The sequence below is a fragment of the Lissotriton vulgaris genome, chromosome 12, assembly GCF_964263255.1.
Source record: "Lissotriton vulgaris chromosome 12, aLisVul1.2, whole genome shotgun sequence".
Classification (NCBI taxonomy): Eukaryota; Metazoa; Chordata; class Amphibia; order Caudata; family Salamandridae; genus Lissotriton; species Lissotriton vulgaris.
This window is the reverse complement of record NC_141700.1, coordinates 286,386,906-286,408,373: the sequence shown is the minus strand read 5'-3', so window position 1 is coordinate 286,408,373 and position 21,468 is coordinate 286,386,906. Positions and strand designations below refer to the sequence as shown.

The window sequence follows — 21,468 nt, the reverse complement described above, 5'->3', positions numbered from 1 at the left end:
GCACTAGATAGCTTGCTCCAGCATTGGAAATTTACAATACTAAAGCCCTAGGTGCAACTTTATATGGTGCTGAGCTTTGGGGTAATTCTATTGGTAATAACCTCTCAGTTACTGAGCAGAAATTTCTAAGATCCCTAGTTAATCTACCGTTGTCTACTCCGTTGATTCCACTCTATTTAGACCTTGGTCAGAAGAGGATTTTGCACTTATGATTTGGAATCGATTATGGACCACTACAGCACTCACTCCTTAGAGGGTTGGTCTTCTTAAGCTGATGATAGCATCTTGTGTGTTTAAGACACTCTGGATGCTTGTGGTTAAGAATTTACTAGTCAAGCTAGGATTGGTTGCTTAATGGCGAGAACCAGAAACTGTTAGATTAATAAGCATAATCTTTAAAAAGTGTATTGGAGTTTTATTGAAATAGATCTGATAATGAATTGTAATGGATCGGTTTCAAATGATTTTACAAATTTTAAACAGACCCTGTTATTTGAGCCTACACTGGATGAAATTGATGAAACTGGATGAAATTGAACCCCCATTAGCGAGGAACAGTTTAGGTATGGCTGCCTACCCCTAAATCATGAACATGTTTTTTTTTTGTCCTTTCTACTCCCGATCACGTTTGAAATGGATTTCCCCCTTTGCAGAAATCTGGGAGTTAGGAGATATAAGGAGGCGTACAGAATATTGAAGACGAACACAACACGTATGATTGTATTTTGCATATCCAAGTTTTTAATGGCTGTGTGGGTCAGGCGCACTAAGTACTCCCCTGTCAGTTTCTAGGGCCTAGGACTTAGGGTGTACCTATTAATATGGTGCCTTAAAGTTTCTATCGGGGTTCTGGTTCATCCTACAAGCACATAGCACTTTAATATGTATTTTCGTCAACTTATATTGCTGTATTATAAATAGCCTATGAAGGTCTTTTAATTATTCTATGTTTTGTTTTTAATAAGAGTCTAGTTTTTATCATGTTCCATTCTCTCCCCAAATACACCTTGATGAAGTTTTGAAATTGTAAATAACTAGTCATTTTATTTTCTGCTATTGTATAGTAAACTCCCTTTTTTTTTTTGCACATACACTGATGAACTTTGACTGATTCATTTTATTGTTATTGTATATTGATTGTAAATAGTTATTTATAATGAGATGTTTTATTCGTACTGTGTCTGTAAGTGTATAAATATAAGGTGTACTTTTATGATCCACAGTGATCGAAATAAAGTCCTTTTGATTGATTGATTGATTGACTGTGGTTGCCTATCTGGAGATCATAACAGATGGTCACCTCACAAGGTATCTTTTTAGACCAATAGGTCAATGGGAGCACAGTTTGTTTCGTCATAGGTCTGGAACAATTGAACACTTATTATGCTTCCCGTTGAGTTTCAAAAACAAAATCTTGGTACAACAACTTGTACTTGTGATGGGAGATCAGGGCAATCCTCACTGCACTTTCTATCCTTTTGTGTGTTTTACTCAATGTACACCAAGCACTTTTTACTTCCCCTTATAAAAAGACATCATATTAATGATTATAAGGTAGCTTTTAATATATTATACTAACTTTCTGATGAAGAGGTAATTGTTCATGTAGGCACTTTTTTGAAAACAGCAGTGCAAGCCCATAGTTCTATGAATATTTAATAAGTTGGACTAGTTGACTATGCTGCTATATGCTGTGACTGCACATAAGGTAGTAACTTATTTTTAAATGTTTGGTTTTGTGTATTACTGTAGGAGACTGGCTTAGTATATGGTGCACACTTGTTTGATTGATGCACCCTGCACTAATCCAGGCAACCCTTATGGTGATTTTAGTGGTCTTTGATATCCATAGAAGCTCTGAAAGTGGTGCTGTGGAGAGCAGCCTTCAGGCTTACCTTGAAGGAGTGTTAAGCAGCTTGTTTTGCAGTTCTAATCACGTAGTGTAGGCACACAAAAGAACAACACAGTGTAGTTATAAAAATATCTATTTTTATTATACAGCACTCACTAACACATTGGTATATCTCCTACCCGGAGATATCAACACAAAAACACAACAATACTTCAATTGCAATACGGTATGTAGCACAAAATACAATGGTCTCCAGGGGAAGACCAAACCATATACTAAAAAAGATGGATGTGAACTGCTGACTGAGTCGGTACTGGGACCAGGAGACTCAAAGGAGCTGGGGACACAAAGAACCACCCAAGGTAAGTAACCAGGAACCCAACGGAGGCTGTGTGCAGAGTGGAAACACAGCTGCAGACTCAATAAAAGTCAACGGGTTAGTCGCGGTTGCAGTTGTTAAGGACCCTTTCCAGTGGACCCTGAAGAAACCCTGTGAAAAACAGAAGCTTAGAGAGTCTCCCCACCTATGGATACCTCAGGAACCAGGATACCTGCACCAGGGAAGCCGGGTGCATAGGTAGGAAGTGATGTCGGAAACCGTTGTAGACCACAATGGAGAACTTAAAAGAAGATGCTGCTGGAGAGTACTGTGCAAGTGCCAGGTCGAATCCAAGGGTGGTTTCATAAAGAGGAGAACCTGTTAACAGAGGGGACAGTGTCTTTGCCACTCGAAGATGACCAGGAGGCACGGAAGAGAAATATCCACCGATTTTGGATGGTTCAGAAGTGATGACTGTGTCCTTGTCGCTGAAGCAGTGAGGACTGAGCGATGCTGAAGAAGACCAGTAGGCGGCCCACGTCGGATGTCAAGAACCAGGGGGTTGGTGTCCGGTGTGAGCACCAACAAGCCTTGGTAGCGACAGCTGCTGTGGAAAGCGAAGAAGGAGCAATGTTGGGGCCAGCAAGGTCCAAGGGATTCACCACAAGCAGTGGAGGCGGAACAGGTCCCGAGCAAACAGGGGAGCCCACTGGAACAGAAGACAATGCTCAAGGGGACCCAAAGGCACAGGAGTCGTAAGAGGACCCTGAGTAGCTCACCAAGAAAAAAGGCCCAAGATGCAGAGGATGCTGTGAGGACGCTGTACTTGGCAGGCAGAGATGCTGGAGCTTCTTGTAGCCCTGAAGATCTCTGGAGTGCAGAGTCAGAATATCTTGGCAACGGCGAAGCGACGCAGTGCACAGGGGTCGGTCCCAGTGGTTCCGACGAGGGATACTGGTCTCAAAATTGCAGAGAGCACAGTTCAGGCTTCAAGGGAGTTGCAGAACCACCACCTGTGTTGCTGAGCCTTTTGAAGTCTTGGGCATTTCCCCAATTCGAGGTGATATGTGATTATGTTTAGATGTTCCCTACTATGCAGTATGGGCACATCCGTGACGCCATGATTCATTTTTGTAAGTCTGTCTTTTGATATTTGTTACATGCTTTGTAAACAACTAAGGAACGTTCTATGCTGCCCAAGTAGGCATGGTATATACATGCGGTAGTTTTTTCCCTACAACGTCGGTGGAGATGATGGCTGACTTTAGTCTATCTCCCATTGCCGGTAAGCCCTGTATCCGCTCACCGATTAAGCGACGCACAGCAGCATGCACGCGTCTCCCAGTTCCAGGTTAAATAGCTGCGTTCATTCCAATCAGTGTCTTGTCTCTTGTAAGCAAGACACCGTCTGCGCAGGCGGCTCCTTCACAGCTCAATAAGGTAAATTCAAGTACCGGTTATTAAGGATTTCTCTTGTCTGGATGCTCACATCTGGTGGACTTTTGTTTTAAACTAATACAGAGTCCTCCTTCCATTATTTGTAGATTGGCCTCAGCCGATTTGTTTACCCATTATTAAGGAGTTGACTAAATGTAACTACGCGTATGAATTGCGCATGGGTGAGTTACTTCCCATAACCCATACGGTGGGACTACCATTTGAGACTCACCTTTCATTAGCTTACCAATGCACACCTTTCTCCACAGACTACCCACTGTATGGGGGCAGTGACCGGACTATACCTAAATACACAGAGTATAGGTCAGTATATATACTTATGGCTTCCTTCCTTTTTAATTTCCTTATACATGGCACTAATTCGGTTATATGGTTATACCTTAGGTTGCCCTTCTCTCCCCCTGTCCTGAGTAAGACCTGTGAGCTGAGGTGTCAAATTACCCAGTATGCACCAGGGTCGAAACTTCAACACTCGTCCCCCCTGTGGGCCTACAACCGTAATCATCCATACCCCATCCGTTTCACAGATGATGTTTCTCTGCCTTTCTTGAAAGAAATACGAACAATACTTGGACAAATTTGTGAAGAGCAGGCCCGGATAAGGAACTGGTTTGATTATGAAACATAGCCAGTTCTGGTGTTGTATAAACTATTGCAATTTAACTCTACGTTGGATATAATAAAAAAAAACTTCTCTTTTACTTTTATCTGTCCCACACATGAGCGCATCTTCTTTTCCTCTTCCCCTCTTGGAGCAAGCTCTTTATGTATTGAATATGACGATTTGTTCATTTAGGAGTACTTGCGAATAAAACAGTTCTTTCCATTTTGATTTAGTGCCAGTGTATCTGTTGAGTGTGCATGTGTTTCCTGCTGAAAAGGATCTGTACTATATGACTATATGAAAATGATATGCATTTATAATGTGTTTTTTTAATTAAGAATACGTAACCATTCATTTGTATGTTAAATCGGTCTAGGGCCAACTGTTTTTTATACCAATCAATACCCAGGTCTGTGGACTTTTCTTTTGAGTTACCCCTTATATATATAATGGCTTAAAACCATCAAGGCAGACACTGCCAAGCCGTTACGGACACTGCAGTTCAGAAAAGCTCCCTTTCAGGGGTCAAATGGTGCAGATCCTGTAGAGGAGAAAACCAGCAGTACCGTTATCCGGCATATTCTTCTACTTCACAGTCATACAGGCCTCAGTACCAATGACAACTGCCTCAGACATCCTATGTCAGAGCAAATAGAGGAAAGACATCACGGGCCGGCAAGGACACTAACTGCCGCCAATGATATACCTCTGGCTCCAGCTCCAACTCTCAGTTCACCAAGCCAATCTTTTCAATCTCATCCTACCTGCTTGGGAGGCAACATTTCACACTTCCTCCACTAGTGGCAAACCATTAGTACAGACCAGTGGATTCTGCGCCTAGTTCAAATTGGACACACTCTGGAATTCACCCAAGAACCATCTACAACCCCCGCTCATGCCGCCCACCACAAACATCTCAGGGCTCTTCAGCAAGAGGTAAAAACATGCTGAATAAAGGGGGAATAGAGAAAGTACCATTCTCAAGCAGGGGCACAGGTTTTTACTGCTGTTTCTTCTTAATCAAAAAGAAGTTACGGCAGTGGAGACAATTTTTGGACCTTCGAAATCTCTAACTGTATCTGAAAAAACAATCTTTTAGAATGATAACGTTGCAAGAGGTAAGGTAGCTCCTGAACCAACAAGGTTACATGACAACATTAGAACTCCAAGACGCCTATTTCCATATACCTATTCACCCGAAACACAGAAAATACCTGAGATTTGTGGTAGCCGGACGCCACTACCAGTTCAGAGTGCTCCCATTTGGCCTCAAGTCTGCTCCCAGAATTGTTGCGAAGTGTCTCTCTACGATGGCAGAAAATTCTCATACAGCGGAAACATCAAATCTTCCCGAATCTGGACGACTGGCTCCTCAAGGTTCCGTCCGATCGAAAAGCGATAGTGTACACAAAGGCCTGCACAACTCTCTTCAAAAGTTTGGGTCAGCCTATAAATCAGCAAAAATCTAATCAGAATCAGTCACAAAATATTGGCTTCCTAGGAGCGCAACTGGACATGATCTGCTTAAAAGCATACCCTGCAGAGTAACACCAGCGGTGATTTCTTGTTCTGGCAAATTCCATCAAAAAAAGAAAGTCTCTTTTGGTCCGACTTTTCAAATCCATTTTAGGGATGATGTCGTTGTGCATACCACTAATCCTGTTTTGTCGTCTCAGGATGCGCCCATTTTAGGAGGAGCTCGACAAACCGTGGGTACAGTCAGTAGGCTCCTTCAACTGCACCATCAGAGTAACCCCACGTATGGTGAAGGCCATAGAGTGGTGGTTCGATACAGACCATTTATCGTTAGGAATTTCCTTGCATCAAGAAGCTTCGCCATTAGTGATCACAACAGATGCGTCCTTCGAGGGATGCAGAGCTTACCTTCAAGAGCTCCAAGTAAGCAGAAAGTGGCATCAAACTCAATCTCACATAAATTTGCTGGAGATGAAGGCTGTGCATATAGCCCTCCAGGCTTTCTTCCCAGGATATAGAATTCATTAGTGCTAGTCCGAACTGATGATAGCCCGACAATGCACTATATAAACAAGCAAAGTGGCACTAAATCTTGCTATCTCTCCAAGGAAGCCCAACAGTTGTGGGAGTGGGCCATAGATCCCAGAATGTGCCTCCGAGCAGAACATGTTCCAGGATGGCAAAACACGATTGCAGAGACGCTAAGCAGATTGACATCATCGTCTCACGAATTGGAGCTGCACCATCAAATTCTGATGAACCTATTCCTGCGCTGGGGCACACCGTACTTGGACTTGTTCTCAACTCCCCAGAACCGCAAATGTTGGTACTATGCAAGTTGGCATCCCCAACAGGTGTCATGGGGGAATGCCTTTTCAATTGCATGGTCCGGCATCTTTGCCTACGCTTTTCCTCCCATTCCTCTTCTTGCAAGAGTTCTGAGAGGGGTAAAGATCGGATCATGCAAACTGATCCTAATTGTTCCGATATGGCCCCGTCAACACTGGTACATGGAACTGCTTCCTCCATCACAGGTCCTTCATTTCAAACTTCCAGTTCTTCCCAATCTCCTGACCATGAACCAGGGGCAGATACTACACCCTGACCTCAAGAGCCTGCATTTGTCAGCTTGGCTCCTGAATACAATGAGTTCAGACACTTAAACATTTCTGGTGAATGACGCAATATCCTAGCCGAAGCAAGGGCGGACAGTACCAACAAGATGTACTGCCTCAAGAGGAAGGGTTTCTGCATCTGGTACCACCGGGAGAGTTTACATCCATGGTCTTCCTTTCCTGAACAAATCCTACCTTACCTTCTGCTTCTCGTAAATCAGGTTTGGCATACAGTTCAATAAAAGTTCACTTAGCGGCCATTTCTTGTTATAGAAGATCACCATGATCTTCACCTCTATGGTCGTCTAGACTAATTAGTTTCTCAAAGGACTCTTTCGAGTGTTTCCACCTGGAAGACCTCCACCACCAGCCTGGCAACTGTACACCGTTCTCTCCCAATTAATGTAAGCTCCCTTTGAACCGATTCACACTGCAGAAATCAAATTCCTATTGTGGAAGTTGGCTTTACTACTTGCTTTGACCTCAGCCAGATGGGTCAGTGAAATACAGGTTTTGGTAATAAAGGAACCTTTCTTGCAGTTTAGGTCAGATGGAGTTCTGCTCCGAACAAATCAGACGTTCATTCCCAATGTGCCATTTGATTTCCAACAGATTTTGGTGGTACTTAAAACTTTCTTCCCAAATCGTACGACATCGGCGGATAGAGCTTTACAGTCATTGGACATAAAACGTTGGCTAAATGTTTTATTTAGATATGACAAAGTACTACCGTAAGACCTCTCAACTATTTGTGGCATACAGTGCACCAAGGAATGGTTTCCCACTCTCCAAGCAAAGTATTTCCAGTTGGATCACAAGTGCAATACAATTTTGTCACCAGAAGGCAGGCAGACATCATTCTGCAAGAGTCCGAGCCCATTCCACAAGGTCAGTGGCAACATGTACAACTTTATCTGAGGGACTGTCACTTCCGGAAATTTGCCCGCCAACAACCTGGAAGAATAGACACATTTTCGCCCAACACTACTGTTTGGATTCATCAGTTCTCAATGACACAGCAGTGGGTCAGACATTTGGCATCAGTTCCATTAAGATGAGCCACCCCTGACTACCCTCCTACCTATTTTCAACGCGTATGGAAGTTGTTACCTTTACAATTACTGGTATGGTTATGCCTTTTATAATGTTTGATGATTGCTTGCAGATTACACGGTTCAGATTCCTGTTAAGCTTCAAAACTATGGTAAATGTGCTACCAAACTGCTTGCTATTCAGTAAATGCAATTTTTGTGAGGATCATGAACAGTCTTTTCTTTATGCAAGTGGCACATTCTCTGAAGAAAGCCTTCTTAGCCTTGTCAGACATAGTCCAGATAGAATGAAGATCCACCAAAAGTAGGAGAACAGGAAGATGTTTTAGAAAAGATAATAAAATTGTACCTTCCTGTAGAAAAAATCCAAAATCCTTTATCAAATTAAAGCTGAGCAGAGCTCTGAGGAGACTCCCTAGCACAACGTGCAGAAGAAATTCTGAGGCTGCGCTTCCCTCGGGAGGGCTCTAGAGGGTGATTGATGCTGATTGGTTGGGGCAAAATCTTGGCCCTTTTCTTGATAAGAACTATGATCGGTTATTAAACTAAAAGACCTAGTCCTTCTTTAGTCTATACCTATTAGTCTATTATGACTATTTAAGTCATAGGCATTACTTAGGCATTACTTCCTCTGGGGACGGGAGATGGGCAAACGAGCAATCTTGCATAGGCATGAAGATGATTAGAAACACCAATTGCATCTTCAGATTCGCCTCCAAACTAGGGGGGCGTAGAATAAGGGAGATGATTTCCATTTATAACTCCAGGTGCATGTCCTCTGCTCTTTATGGAGCAGGGATATGGGAATATAATTCCCAGATCGCCCTCTCCATTCAGCAGGAAGAAAATAGGTACCGTAAACGCCTATTATGTCTTCCCGCTTCAGCCTCCAACGAAATTACACATAGGGAGCTGGGTATACACCATGCCACAGACTTGATTGCACTACGTCCCCTCTCCCTTTGGCGTTCTATCTGGGCCAAAGATGAAACCAAATTTACCCAGGAATTAATTTTAGACTGTATTAAACTGGACCAGCACTTAAAAATCCCCTGGCTAAAACACATTTTTCACTGGTATAATTCCCTTTTTGGACAGGATATTTTTACTGATACCCCAACAGAATTAGTTTTAACGAAGCGTGACCTTAAAACCACCTACATTGATCATGCTGAAGGGATTAGAATGAAGGGGTATGCCACACAAAGTACTTTTAAACTGTACCTGGAATACAATTTAAATACAGGATTCCCATCATACCTTACATTCGTCAGTATTAACTCCCATCGTTTCGTTTTGGCACGCCTAAGGCTGGGTATAGCCCACCATTTGGTGGCCTTCCCTATTATAAAGAAGCCGGGGTCTTGCCCGTGCCCATGCGATGGGAAATCGAAACAGAGTATCTGCCACTTTTTACTATTTTGCAACTTTTATACTGGTTTTAGAAAATTTTATCTAAAACAATTATTTTTAGAATACAGTACGTATGATATAAGAGCTGCAATGCAATTATTGTTTGACCTGTCGTTCCCTAACATATGTTATCGTGTAGCCACTTATGTTCTTAAATGTATTAGGCACAGGAAATCAATTATCATATGATCTCCGTTGGAAAAGACACCTATTGATCAATTGTGAGCTACTGTCAAACCTTATGCATTTCTCTTATACGTGAACTCTGGTTTTATCATGATTTTAGACCCTGTATCGACTGTTCCTTTGGCTTGTACCCCTCTGGACTCGTACCTTTTTAAATTTCTTGTATATATTTGTTGATAAATATGTAACAGATTTTTACAGTTAATGCACTTTAGTTACCCTGGCATATTATTGCACATATTATTGCACTTTATGCCAAGTTCAGGCCTTTCTTTGATTGTATATAATTGCTGCTAAAATACGTGAGAGAAGTTGTAGACATTGCACCTTAGTTATCCCTTGCATAATTTGCACACACTATTGCACTTTATGCTCAGTTTAAGCCTCTCCTTGACTGGTACTACCTCACTTGGCAAGTTTTGCACTACACTTTAAAAATTGTTGCTAAATATAAATGTCCCCCCTTCTTTTGCATATTTTGCACATATTATCGCACTTTTAGACCTGGAATAGGTCTCTTGTCTAAATACCACCTATTTGCATGTTGTATCAAACGTTAAAAATGGCTGCTATCTACTAGTGATTATCCCATGGTACATTGATGTGATATGTTTTGCATTAATTTGCTGATTGCTGCCAAATGCTATGTCCAATCCTTGCCTATTTTGCACACATTACTGCACTTTTCGCCCTGTATAGGCCTCTTATTTAGTATTAATCCTCCCGGCATGCCTTGCACCAAACGTGTAAACTGACGCTGTAATTAGTGATTATTTTCTCCTTCAGATTTTATCTTGATTGCCTGTACCAATGCAATTGTTTTAGCAAGTTTCATCATTCTTTATAAAAGTGACTTCAATTGTATTTATGGATGTTGCTATATGGTTGTATTTATACAAACCGAATAAAGCATTTTGAAACGACTATTTAAGTCAACAACTACTACTACTACTACTACTAATACTACTATTTTAAGTACCGGGGACTCCCATCATGACGACCGGGAATATTTCAAGCATTTGAATCAATGAAAGCTTCAAATACTGGAGAACTACAGTTACAGGTAAGTTACTTATTTCTTCCGTTGTGAAGGTAGGATGTGATCCAGTCTTGAGCTGTCCCCTCTATGCCGGCTTCATAGAGTCTTTGTATTAGAGTGCCATGGTCAACCATATCAAAAGCAGCTGAGAGGTCCAAGAGAAGTAGTGCAGCATCCTTGTTCCTGTCAACTGTGTTCTTCAGGTCATTCCAGATGGCAACGAGGGCAGGTTCTGTGCCTCTTCCTGGATGAAATCATGTTTGGAAGTCTGAAACTATGGCATTATCTTCAATGAATTGTGACATGTGGGCGAACGCTGCTCTTTCGATCAGTTTGCTCAGGGAGAGTTAATTTGTAATTGGTCTGTAGTTGTCTGGGTTAAGTGGGACCAGTTTTATTTTCTGCAGTAATGGGCGTATATGTGCCTTTTTTTAGTTTTTCTGGAAATATTCCTGGTTAAGCAATTGTTGATGATTCTGGCAATGGAAGCAGGTGGCTCAATTAGTATTCAAGACCTCTGTTCAACATGACTATTAGTGACAGTGTGGCTGTTCCCAGCATTAGGAGGCCCTTGGCCATGGGGTCGGGTGGGTGCTGGGGATGCCAATATGAATTTTTATTTAGATCAGTCCTGAAAGGAACCCATCCAAAGCGCATAACCCATCCACTAAGGGTAGAATTGAAGTTGAAACAATTTATTTGACTCTGTCCATTGCATTTTCCCAGGCTTTGTACCCCATCTTTTTCACTAGAGATGAAGGTTGATAACATCTCTACCTGCAGTGGCCTTAGGTCTCTTGATTTGCAGGCACAGCTTAGAGTATGGGCAGTGGTCCCCTGCCTCTTAAAGTGTCCAGGGATAGGCCCTTGCTTAGTTTTTGGCTTTTTCCTAGCTGTGGGTTCGCAGGGACTAGTAATCACAGCTGCCTGCTTGTGCCAGGAATTAGTCCAGCGTAGTGCCTCTTTGTGGTTTATAGTAGTACTGTCCTTCCCTCCAGCCATTCTCTGCTTACCCATGACTCCTGACCAGATAGGGGCTGAACAGCATCCAGTGCCTTACAATCCAAATGGCCTCGCCAGTGTTGATCGGCGGCCAAGAGAGCCAAGGGGGTGACGACTGGGGATGTAGTCCCACCCCAGCCCAGTGCAGAAAGTTCAGGTGTGGCGGATTGCGGGCAAGACAACTGCTGGATGAGACCGCATGGCAGTATCAAGTAAAAGTATGTAGCAGTGAGAATCAATATAATCCAGGAGTCAAACAGCAAATGGCGAGCAGAGAGTAGCTGGGGCGGCAGGTGGCGAATAGTATATTAATACTGGCACCAGCACTCCGGGGGCTTTAGCTGGCTGACAGAGCTCGCAGAGTTAACTGAAATTTGTTGCATGCCACATCTAGTGCTTGCCAGATTTGCCAGAATTGCAGCGCCATCAGATAGATAGGCTGCTGTGGGCTCCCTTCTGCCTCTTTCGCTACCGCCAAGCTGCTGTTACTCTTCATCTCGATCTCTCTAATTTGCCAGCAGGTTGCCCGGCTAGTGACCGGGACCCCCCCACTGAATGCAGGAGTCTGCAGCAGGCCAGCTGACTATGCTCTGCGTAGTCCAGGCCGAGCAGGACTGCAAGCCAAGCCACGAGCCCGCTTTGATTTACGCGGACCCAGCAGTCTGGCTACTTCAACAGCTAAGCTGCGGCTGTCCCTATTGCGGTCACGGCAAACTGTAAGCTGTTTTGTAACCCAGCCCCGAATAATATAGAGATGCTTAGGGGTCGAAATCCCTGGCCCGCAAGACAGATGCTATGACTGGCGGTGTCTCGCCCGGTTAGCTCACACACCTGTGGTTCCTCCTTGTGCCCCCCAACAATGAGAATCACTGGTGTGTTTTTGTAAACTTACCGACAAGAAAGGGAGCCTAAATAATGTATTAGAATCACTACATAATATACTTGTACATGGTTATTACAATATTTACCATTCTATGTTTATGAATAAATGTTAGCATTCCCTCAGCAGAGTTTCTTCTACCTCCAGCACATTGTTTACATGAAATAATTTTTCTTTTATCCATCTTATCTTTTTTTCTCCACAATGCAGAGTGTACTCTCTCCACTACCAAATATATCCTTGTGTGATGTCATCACTGATGCTGAAAAGGTGTATGAGGAGTGCATGCAAGATGGACCCATCTCTTTTAGCAGTTGCATTGACTCAAAGAAAATGCCGCACTGTGTGAAGATCGGCGAAGGTGTTTTCGGGGAAGTGTTCCATACAGTCAGCAATGGAGAACAGGTTGCCCTTAAGGTGTGTATACTTGCATACAAAAGCAACACATAACTGGGAAGGTAGTGCATACTGCACATGCAAAGAGGGAATACGTTGAAGTAAAACTATACGTCCTTCATGGATATACGTAATGATGAAGAATGCAAAAATGAATAAACTCTTTAAGAACTTATTGCCAAAATAAACAGTTTATGTTGGATTGACAATTATGATGAAACCATTGTGGAGAATACCAGAATTGAGACATTTTTGGCAACTGCTGTAACTGTAAGACTCCTTACCATAACTCCCACCCAAAACCTTAAGGCTAAATATGTCCCTAAACTAACTTGGCGAGCGGCAAGGCAATGTCTTTGTGCACACTATTCTGAGATGTGTGCGCAAATGGAACTTACCATGAACCATTATGCCAGTGTGCCGGATAACTCTGAGGTGATCTGGTGAAAGAACTGTTTAATTTTGTTTTTTACACAAATAAACTAATTGGTAAATGATGTCCTTAAATGTTTTTATTCAAACGGTATTGTCTGAAGGCAAATAGGTAGCGATGACATTTGAGAGAGGGTGTGGTGCAGCTCATGCAATTATCCAATCTTGGCAGTCCAACAGAAGATTCAAGGAGTAGCTTCTCTAAATGTTATCATACTCCTGGACCACAGGATTCTTGTTAAATACCAGTTTGTTTATTCAGGACGCTCACAAACAAACGGCAGCCATAACTCGTTTCCTCCCTCCCTGTGGACTTGATCACATGACACGCCTCCACCATTGGCATTTCATTTTAAAGGTTACTCTTTTTTTTTTATTTTTTGTCATTGATTTTCGTTGGGCAAATGTGTACCACGTGATTGGTGTACAAAAAATGCTAAGTGCTGAATACAATATAATAAAATACACTTAAACATCCATACATATTGTAAGTAACCAGGTAGGACTTTGTTCATTCTGCAACAAGATAATAGGTTGCCATATTAATTTTTGATTATGTATGCAATTGGGTCACACTTCCTTGACTAACTGTATAAATATATAAATACACATAAATATATATATTAATATTTATCTAAAAACAACTATACATATATAAATATAAATATTGTCTCGTTGTGCAAAAATAAATATATAATATATATACACATCACAATATCCAAGGCAACACCACCTATTTGAAATTTTGGGATAAATCCCTGTTGGTTATGTCTAAGGTTCATCTACTTGATATGTTGTCTTTTCTTTGAACCCATCAGGTTACCCAATTGCCTAATCTTTTATGGTTGCATATTATCGATTAGTTGTATGCCTTAATATATATGCATTCTGGCGTGACCTAAGTCTATATTTTAATTATCATGCCCAAAGTGGTCGACTTTACAGTAAATGGATGTAATTGTGCAAAAAGTGTCTGTGCAAAAAATAGTGCAAGTTGTGCCTAGTTAAAAGAAATGGTGACTTTAAAAAACTATAGGGAGAATCTTTCTGTTACATTAAGTATGAATACTCCAAGCAGACTTGTGCTTCTCACGTTTCAAAACAGGACTGAATAATGTACACTTTATCTTAAAGTGACTAATGAGTGCTTGAGGATCTTGACTGACCATATTTTAATGATAGAGGCAACCGCCGTTAACCTCATAGACTTGCATGCAATTCCTCCGAGCTATTCAGCCCATTAGGATGCTTGCTATCTAGACTTAAAATATAATGCATCTCTAATAAACGGAGGGATTTTTCCCGATCACCTCCTCTTTTGTTTTTTGGAACTGAATCAATGAGGATATATTTGAGGTCTTTTGGATTACCATCATGCTGTTCTTGAAAGTGGCATGCCACTGGATACGCCTGATCATGCTTTTTGATGGCTTATATGTGTGGGAGTACCCGTTTGTGCCCCGGTAGGATGGTACTCCCGATGTATCTTAGTTTACACGGGCATTCCAACACATACACCACATGGTCCGTATTACAATTTAAGGCCTTAGTGATTTCCTTATTTGACCCGCCAAAAGGGGGTCAAATAGTTGGAAGTGGACACCCCATGTTGGCAGGCTTTGCAGACTTTACATTTGTAAAATCCTTGTCTTTGGGCTAGCCAAGATCCCTTGGCCGACGGGCCACATGGGTCATTATCCACTAACATATCTTTCATGGAAACACCTCTCCTGTATGTTATGGAGGGCCGTTTGGGAACTGTTTTACCAATTACAGGGTCCTGTCTTATGAGATGCCAATTTTTATTGATAATCTTTCTCATTGCGGCCTCCCGGCAATTATATTCCAGAATAAACCTGAAATTGCTTAAGGTCTCAGGAGTAGCTTGTTCAGCTTTTTTGTTCAATAAGTTTCCCTGTCAATAAGATTACACTTTGTGAGGGCCTAAACAATATATATATATATATATTCACTGAAAAAACCATAGGTTATAGACCATATATAGTTAGGAATTCGCATTTACAAAACCTTATTTTACTCACACAAAACCATTGAAATTCCATATATAGTTAGTTGCACTAACTATATATCGCGCACCCGCAATCCACTGCTGATGATGTCACATATTACATCATTCATGACATGGTCAGTGACATCACTGATTACATCACTGATGACATCTTGATGGACACAATCGAGGGGTTCTCTAGAGTTTCAGGATATAAACTGAATAAGGACAAAACAGAAGTTAAGTTGTTAAACAATATCGGGAGTAAAGACATTCTAGGCTCCTCTGGCCTTACCTGGCAACCGAAAGCTTTTAAGTATCTGGGCTTAGATTTTGAGAGGGATTTGATTACGACTCTGAAGCTAAATGAAGACTTAACATTAAAAAAGATATCCACATTGCTAGATAGCTGGTCACCAAAATTTTTATCCTGGTGGGGTAGGGCTGAGACCCTTAAAATGATGTGCACACCTCTAGTTAACTATCTAGCCTGCATGCTCCCTATGACTTTTTCAGAGGAATTCATCAAGAAGGTGGACAGGTTGTTCGGAGAGTTCCTGTGGCGAGGGAAAAAAGCCAGGATATCACTAAAAAAGCTGCAATTAGCAAAAGAAAAAGGCGGCCTGGGCCTGCCCTCGTTCAGGAACTACCAAACAGCCTTCCTCTGTAAGCAAGGGGCCCTTTGGCTAATTGATGATACATCCTACACTCCAGTGTGGCTAACTATCGAAAGGTCGTTAATGGCGCGTGCTCCCCTCTCGGCTCTCCTCACCATGGATTTGGCCCATATACCTCACTCTAAATACATTCTACTAAATACTAGAAGAGCACTCCTCCGACTTGACCAATCCCATAAGACTGCTTCGGTGATTAAGAGATCTACTCTACTCTCACTATGGCATAACCCTATGCTCAAGATAGAGGGGAAGACCCTTTACTGGGAACTGTGGGCGACTAAGGGTATACATATAGTGAATGACCTCTATGAAAGTGGTAGGCCTCTACCCTTTTCGATATTGCAAGAGAGATTTAACTTACCACCCATAGAATTTTACCAATTCCTAAAATTGAAAGCTGCTATCTCCAAACGTCCCCTATCTACAGACTCGCCTTGGCTGGTGACCCGCCTCCGATTACTGTACCATGCTGGTCATTTTGTTTCTAGAGTATATAAACTGCTCCTCCCCCTGCCCAAGAAACCACATAAGTTGACCGAAAGCAAGTGGGAATCAGAGCCTAACTCCACAGGAATAGTGATTGATTGGGAGGTCATACATAACACCGCACTAACAAACGAGGTTTCCCCGATCCTATGCCAAACGAAATATATGTTGTTGAACAGAGTGTTCTGGACCCCTCAGAAACTGTTTAAATGTAAACTGAGGGACACGCCTAATTGTTGGAACTGCCAAGAAGCACCAGGTGACTTGGCACACATGCTTTTTAACTGTTCCCTACTACGACCATTCTGGAATAAAATATTTACATATATTCAACAAATATTTGGAATAACTCCTACTCAAGAATTTATATATGTCATTCTGGGCCCTCTAGAGGAACAATTGCCAGACATTCATGATAGACAACTGCTTGATATCATGTTGACATTGGCGTGCAAGGTCATACTTTACAAGTGGAAAAATTTTGCTGAAGTCAACTTTAAAATGTGGCTGGAATGGCTTTCCTTTCTAAGAGGGGCGGACAATCCTGCGCTACAGTCAGCCACTTGGAAGCCTTCGAACAACAAACTCTGGTCATCCCTGGATGCGTCATCCTACCACTTTGAACCCCCATGAAGCACATCTCAATGGTCAACTTGTTCAATAGAATCGATATTGAATTTTAGTGTGTTCAACCATATATGCTTACTGTATATTTCCTACTACATGCATACCGAACCAGGTCTGGGTAAACTGGTTGTGACTGCTCTATGGATATACCTGTCCTCTCTCTTCTCTACTCTCTTCTCTTCTCTCTCGTTCTTCCTCTCTTTTTCTCTCCCCCTTTTCTTCTCTCTCCTCTTTGACTTGATTTGATTACTGTAAGTGTCTTGGTGCCATCAGCACTAATCATACTTTCTATGGCAAAATATACCCCCTCATGTTGTTTCTTTTTAAATTAAATGTTTTAAGAGTTACCACTTTATTCCAATCAAGATGGCTTCAGGTGTGCCATACCTTTGTAATAAGTAGGACTGTTAGCGCTCTAGTTGTTCTTTAGAACACTCTGGGACATTCTGTCATTGGGCTATACTTGGGCTACATCTGGGTGATATTTGGGCTACATTTGGGCTCTTTTGTCTCTGGTGGCCATTTTGGGAGACTGCATGTCAGAATGTTTTAATGAAATAGAAAAGGATTTTAGAAGTCCCTCAAAATGTGCCCTAATTTTTCATTCTGCAGCACTAATCATACTTTCTATGGCAAAATATACCCCCTCATGTTGTTTCTTTTTACATTAAATGTTTTAAGAGTTACCACTTTATTCCAATCAAGATGGCTTCAGGTGTGCCATACCTTTGTAATAAGTAGGACTGTTAGCGCTCTAGTTGTTCTTTAGAACACTCTAGGAGGCTGCAGTAGAACACAAAGGAATCAACTGACAGTCTCTGTCCTTGTTGGATGTACATGTTTTACTGAGAATGTCAGACTTCATTTTCACATGACTGAGAAAGATAATGTGAATTTACAGAAAATATGCTTTCAGTTTAGCTTATAGATCCCCTTCCAAACCACTGTGGGAAAATCATGAGATATTAGTTTTCTTTCAAACAATATTCATGATATCACAGCAGAAGGTTTTTTCACATGGTAAAATCACCTTAGAACCCACCACAATTCCTAAAACGAGTATGGTACCATCAACAAATGATTTATAATGTAACTAAAGTCCTAAAACCCTCTATTAACTACAATGCTTTTTAATGAGGTGCTATCATGTATATTGGTCCCAAGATGGCTGCCAACACTTCTTGGATGAAGTGCTGACAGCCAATCAGATCAGATGTGTGGTTAGGCTCCGCCCAGATATATGTCTTTTTTTGAACCTAAATTACTCAAAATCCACTGGAGCACATATATTGAGACCTAGCAAAGGCACATCGGGCTAACAGTCCCTACAATTTTGCCAAGTTTCGTGCAAATCCATTCAGCCGTTCGAGCTAAAAGTGAGGCCAACCGCCCTATGGAAATTAACATGGGAAAAACGCGTTTTGGGACCCCCCTTTTTTCTCGGCCCCCCCCTTGATGAAACCCCCCCAAATTGTCAGGGGCTGCTCAGAAACAAAATGTTCCATTTTCCTGAAAATTTCAGCCAATTCCGTCCACAAACGCCAAAGTTATTAGACATAGAATTTTCAAAAATCCCATAGAGAAAAAATCCTAACTATATATACCTACTGGCGACCGCCAGTAGGTAATATATATATATATATAGTTATATATATATATATATATATCCACACAGCTTCTGTTTCACCGGCGTAACACCTCAGAATCACGGACCACCAAGCAGCTCGTAAGTATTTCAAGAAGGTTTATTATCTCCTCAAAAGTCACTTCTGGCATGACGCGTTTCGGGTAATGAATACCCTTGTGTGTGTGTGTGTGTGTGTATATATATATATATATATATATATAGCTATATATATATATATATATATATATATATATATATATATATATATATATATATATATAGCTATATATATATAGCTATATATATATATATATATATATATATATATATATATATATATATATATATATATATATATATATAGCTATAGCGGCGAAAACGAACGAGAGGGGCCTGAGCTGCCTGTATATATTGGACATGTGCCAGTGCTACTTCGTGCCATTCCACCCACTGGGGCAAATATTTTGACATTTGGAACTTCGAGACGCCCACTGGGGCCACACATGCAAAGGTCTTTGGGCAGGAACTTCATTAACCAGGATGCCTTGCAACAGCCCACATGGGTGGGACTTACTAATTTTGAATAAATGCAGGTGTACAAACAGAAGTCTCGTTTTCCTTTTGTGCAGCCATTGAGAAAGGGCGGCAGTCACACCCGAAACGCGTCTGGCAAGCTGAAAGGGTTGGCGTGGAGCAGACTTTCACAGCGCCACGGGCAGCATTTTGTGTTTCAACCCTCCCGAGTGTGGCTTCCCAAACAGGGCAACTTGTGTTTTTTGGATATATATATATATATATATAACGGAATCGGCTGAAATTTTCAGGAAAATGGCACATTTTGTTTCTGAGCAGCCCCTGAAAATTTGGGGGGGTTTGGTCAAGGGGGGGCCGAAAAAAAAGGGGGGTCCCAAAACGCGTTTTTAACATTGAGTTTTCCATAGGGCGTTTGGCCTCACTTTTAGCTCGAACGGCTGAATGGATTTGCACGAAACTTGGCAAAATTGTAGGGACTGTTAGCCCGATGTGCCTTTGCTGGGTCTCAATATATGTGCTCCAGTGGATTTTGAGAAATTAACGTTTTAAAAAACAGATATATCTGTGACAGCGTCCCGGGTAGCGCACCAGTTCGCGTACTTTTCGCGTAACGGAGCTTTCCGAAGCGAAGCTGATTGGCTTTCCGGCATCTGTCAACATTCTAAATAGTCCGGTGCGGCCGCCATCTTGTCTCTCGGTAGGATCGAGAGACAAGAAGAGGAGAAAAACGAAGGGCGAATTTAATGAAAGGGGGCAAGGTAGACCCTTCTTGACCCCCTAGGAATGATGTTGGGGTTATTAAAGGGTCCCGTGGGGCAAATAAAAAATTGATTTTTTGCGGAAGAAGCGCTTTCCGGTTCGCGAATCGGGACGCGAAACGGGAATTCGCCATTTTGTGTTTCGTTTTAATTAAATTACAAGATGGAGGAAAAACAATGTGAGAAATGTTTATAAGGGGGTACGGGAGACGTATCCTGACCCCCTATGTTTTCTGAGGGTGGCTGAGGATGCTCATATATGTTGATACTTGTCTTCCAGCGGCTGCGCGTGAGCGTTTTTTTTTTTTTTTTGTTGCTGCGTGATGTCTGTTAACGTTCGATTCGAAGGAAATCAGGAAGTGTTGACCGCCATTTTGACACTGCGAGTAAATATATTGTTAAAAATAATTGTTATAAATTAATCCGTATTGATAAACATTGTCTGCGCCATCTTGCTTTTTTTCCAATGCCACACTTTTGTCGTGCACGGCAGCCATTTTAGATGCCTTGACCAGACCCACTCTCTGCACGACGCCGATCCTCAGCATGGCTCCCCACCCTCGCAAGCATCTCCCCCACGCACTGGTCACCCCCGCTCTCTGTCTTATGCATGGGCCATAAACCTCCCCCCATCTGCGCTGCTCTTCCCTGAGAATCACACCCTGTGCCCGCCCGACACCACCCTTTCACCCTATTCACTACCGCACCCTCTGACACTCCTCTTCCTCTGTGTCCGATTGTCCAGGCCGGTCCCAGGCTATCACCTAGCCCTGCGGATGTAGTTTATGGCCCCAACTGTAAAGAATCACCCCTCTTCAAAGGAGTTACAGTAGATCAAGGCCCCCACCCCATGAGATCCGTCACACCACACGCGTTCCTCCTATCTGATAACGATCCTGTATTGTGATTGGGGAGGGGATTCTCACTGTAAGGGTGTGTGGGATCGAGCCTGAAGCGGAAGATTCCAGGGATGCCATTTTGTACATCAAAGTCTTCACAATTATGTGTCACATTAAAAATATATAGCACTCCAACAAAGTAGTAGGATTATAACACTTTAATAACTTATAAATATATACATCGCAACAAAAACAGTAAACACCTTAAATTTTTTTTATTAAAACAGAAGCAACAATGGTCAGTAGCGGTCTGTTGTGCGAATAGTTCCAAGGCAGCACAACGTGCTGAGTTCTGGACGGCACCCAGGTGAAGAACAATCCCTTCTTTAAACCCCATGGTGACCAACTATAGTTTATTCTCTATTTCGTTCCCTTGCCATAACAAAATAAAAGTCTTGGGTTATTTATGGAAGGGAAGACTTTTTTTTTCTTCCAATTTTTTTTTAAAAACAAAGGTTTAAGGAAAGGCAACCCTTAATGTGCATGTTTTCCACAGAAATTTGCCTTTGAAAACTAGAGGCAATAAATAAGGCAGAAATCTGTATTTTGTTTTTGGATACACATGTTATTTGTGTCTGTGTATTCATTTTTATGCATGACTTTATATGGAATGGTTAAAATAACTTAC

General features: G+C 41.9%; 1 protein-coding gene across 2 annotated transcripts in view; it reads left to right on the top strand.

The window, feature by feature from the left end:
• LOC147673978 (uncharacterized) overlaps positions 1-21,468 on the top strand; it is a 659,950-nt gene that overhangs the window by 257,545 nt on the left and 380,937 nt on the right. The window contains exon 8 of one of the 2 annotated variants that reach the window (XM_086945060.1): positions 12,607-12,813. The exons of the other annotated variant lie outside the window; for it this stretch is intronic. Coding sequence (XP_086801186.1) covers positions 12,607-12,813 — 207 coding nt within the window. The remainder of the gene's footprint in view (positions 1-12,606; positions 12,814-21,468) is intronic. 2 annotated transcript variants of the gene reach the window in all.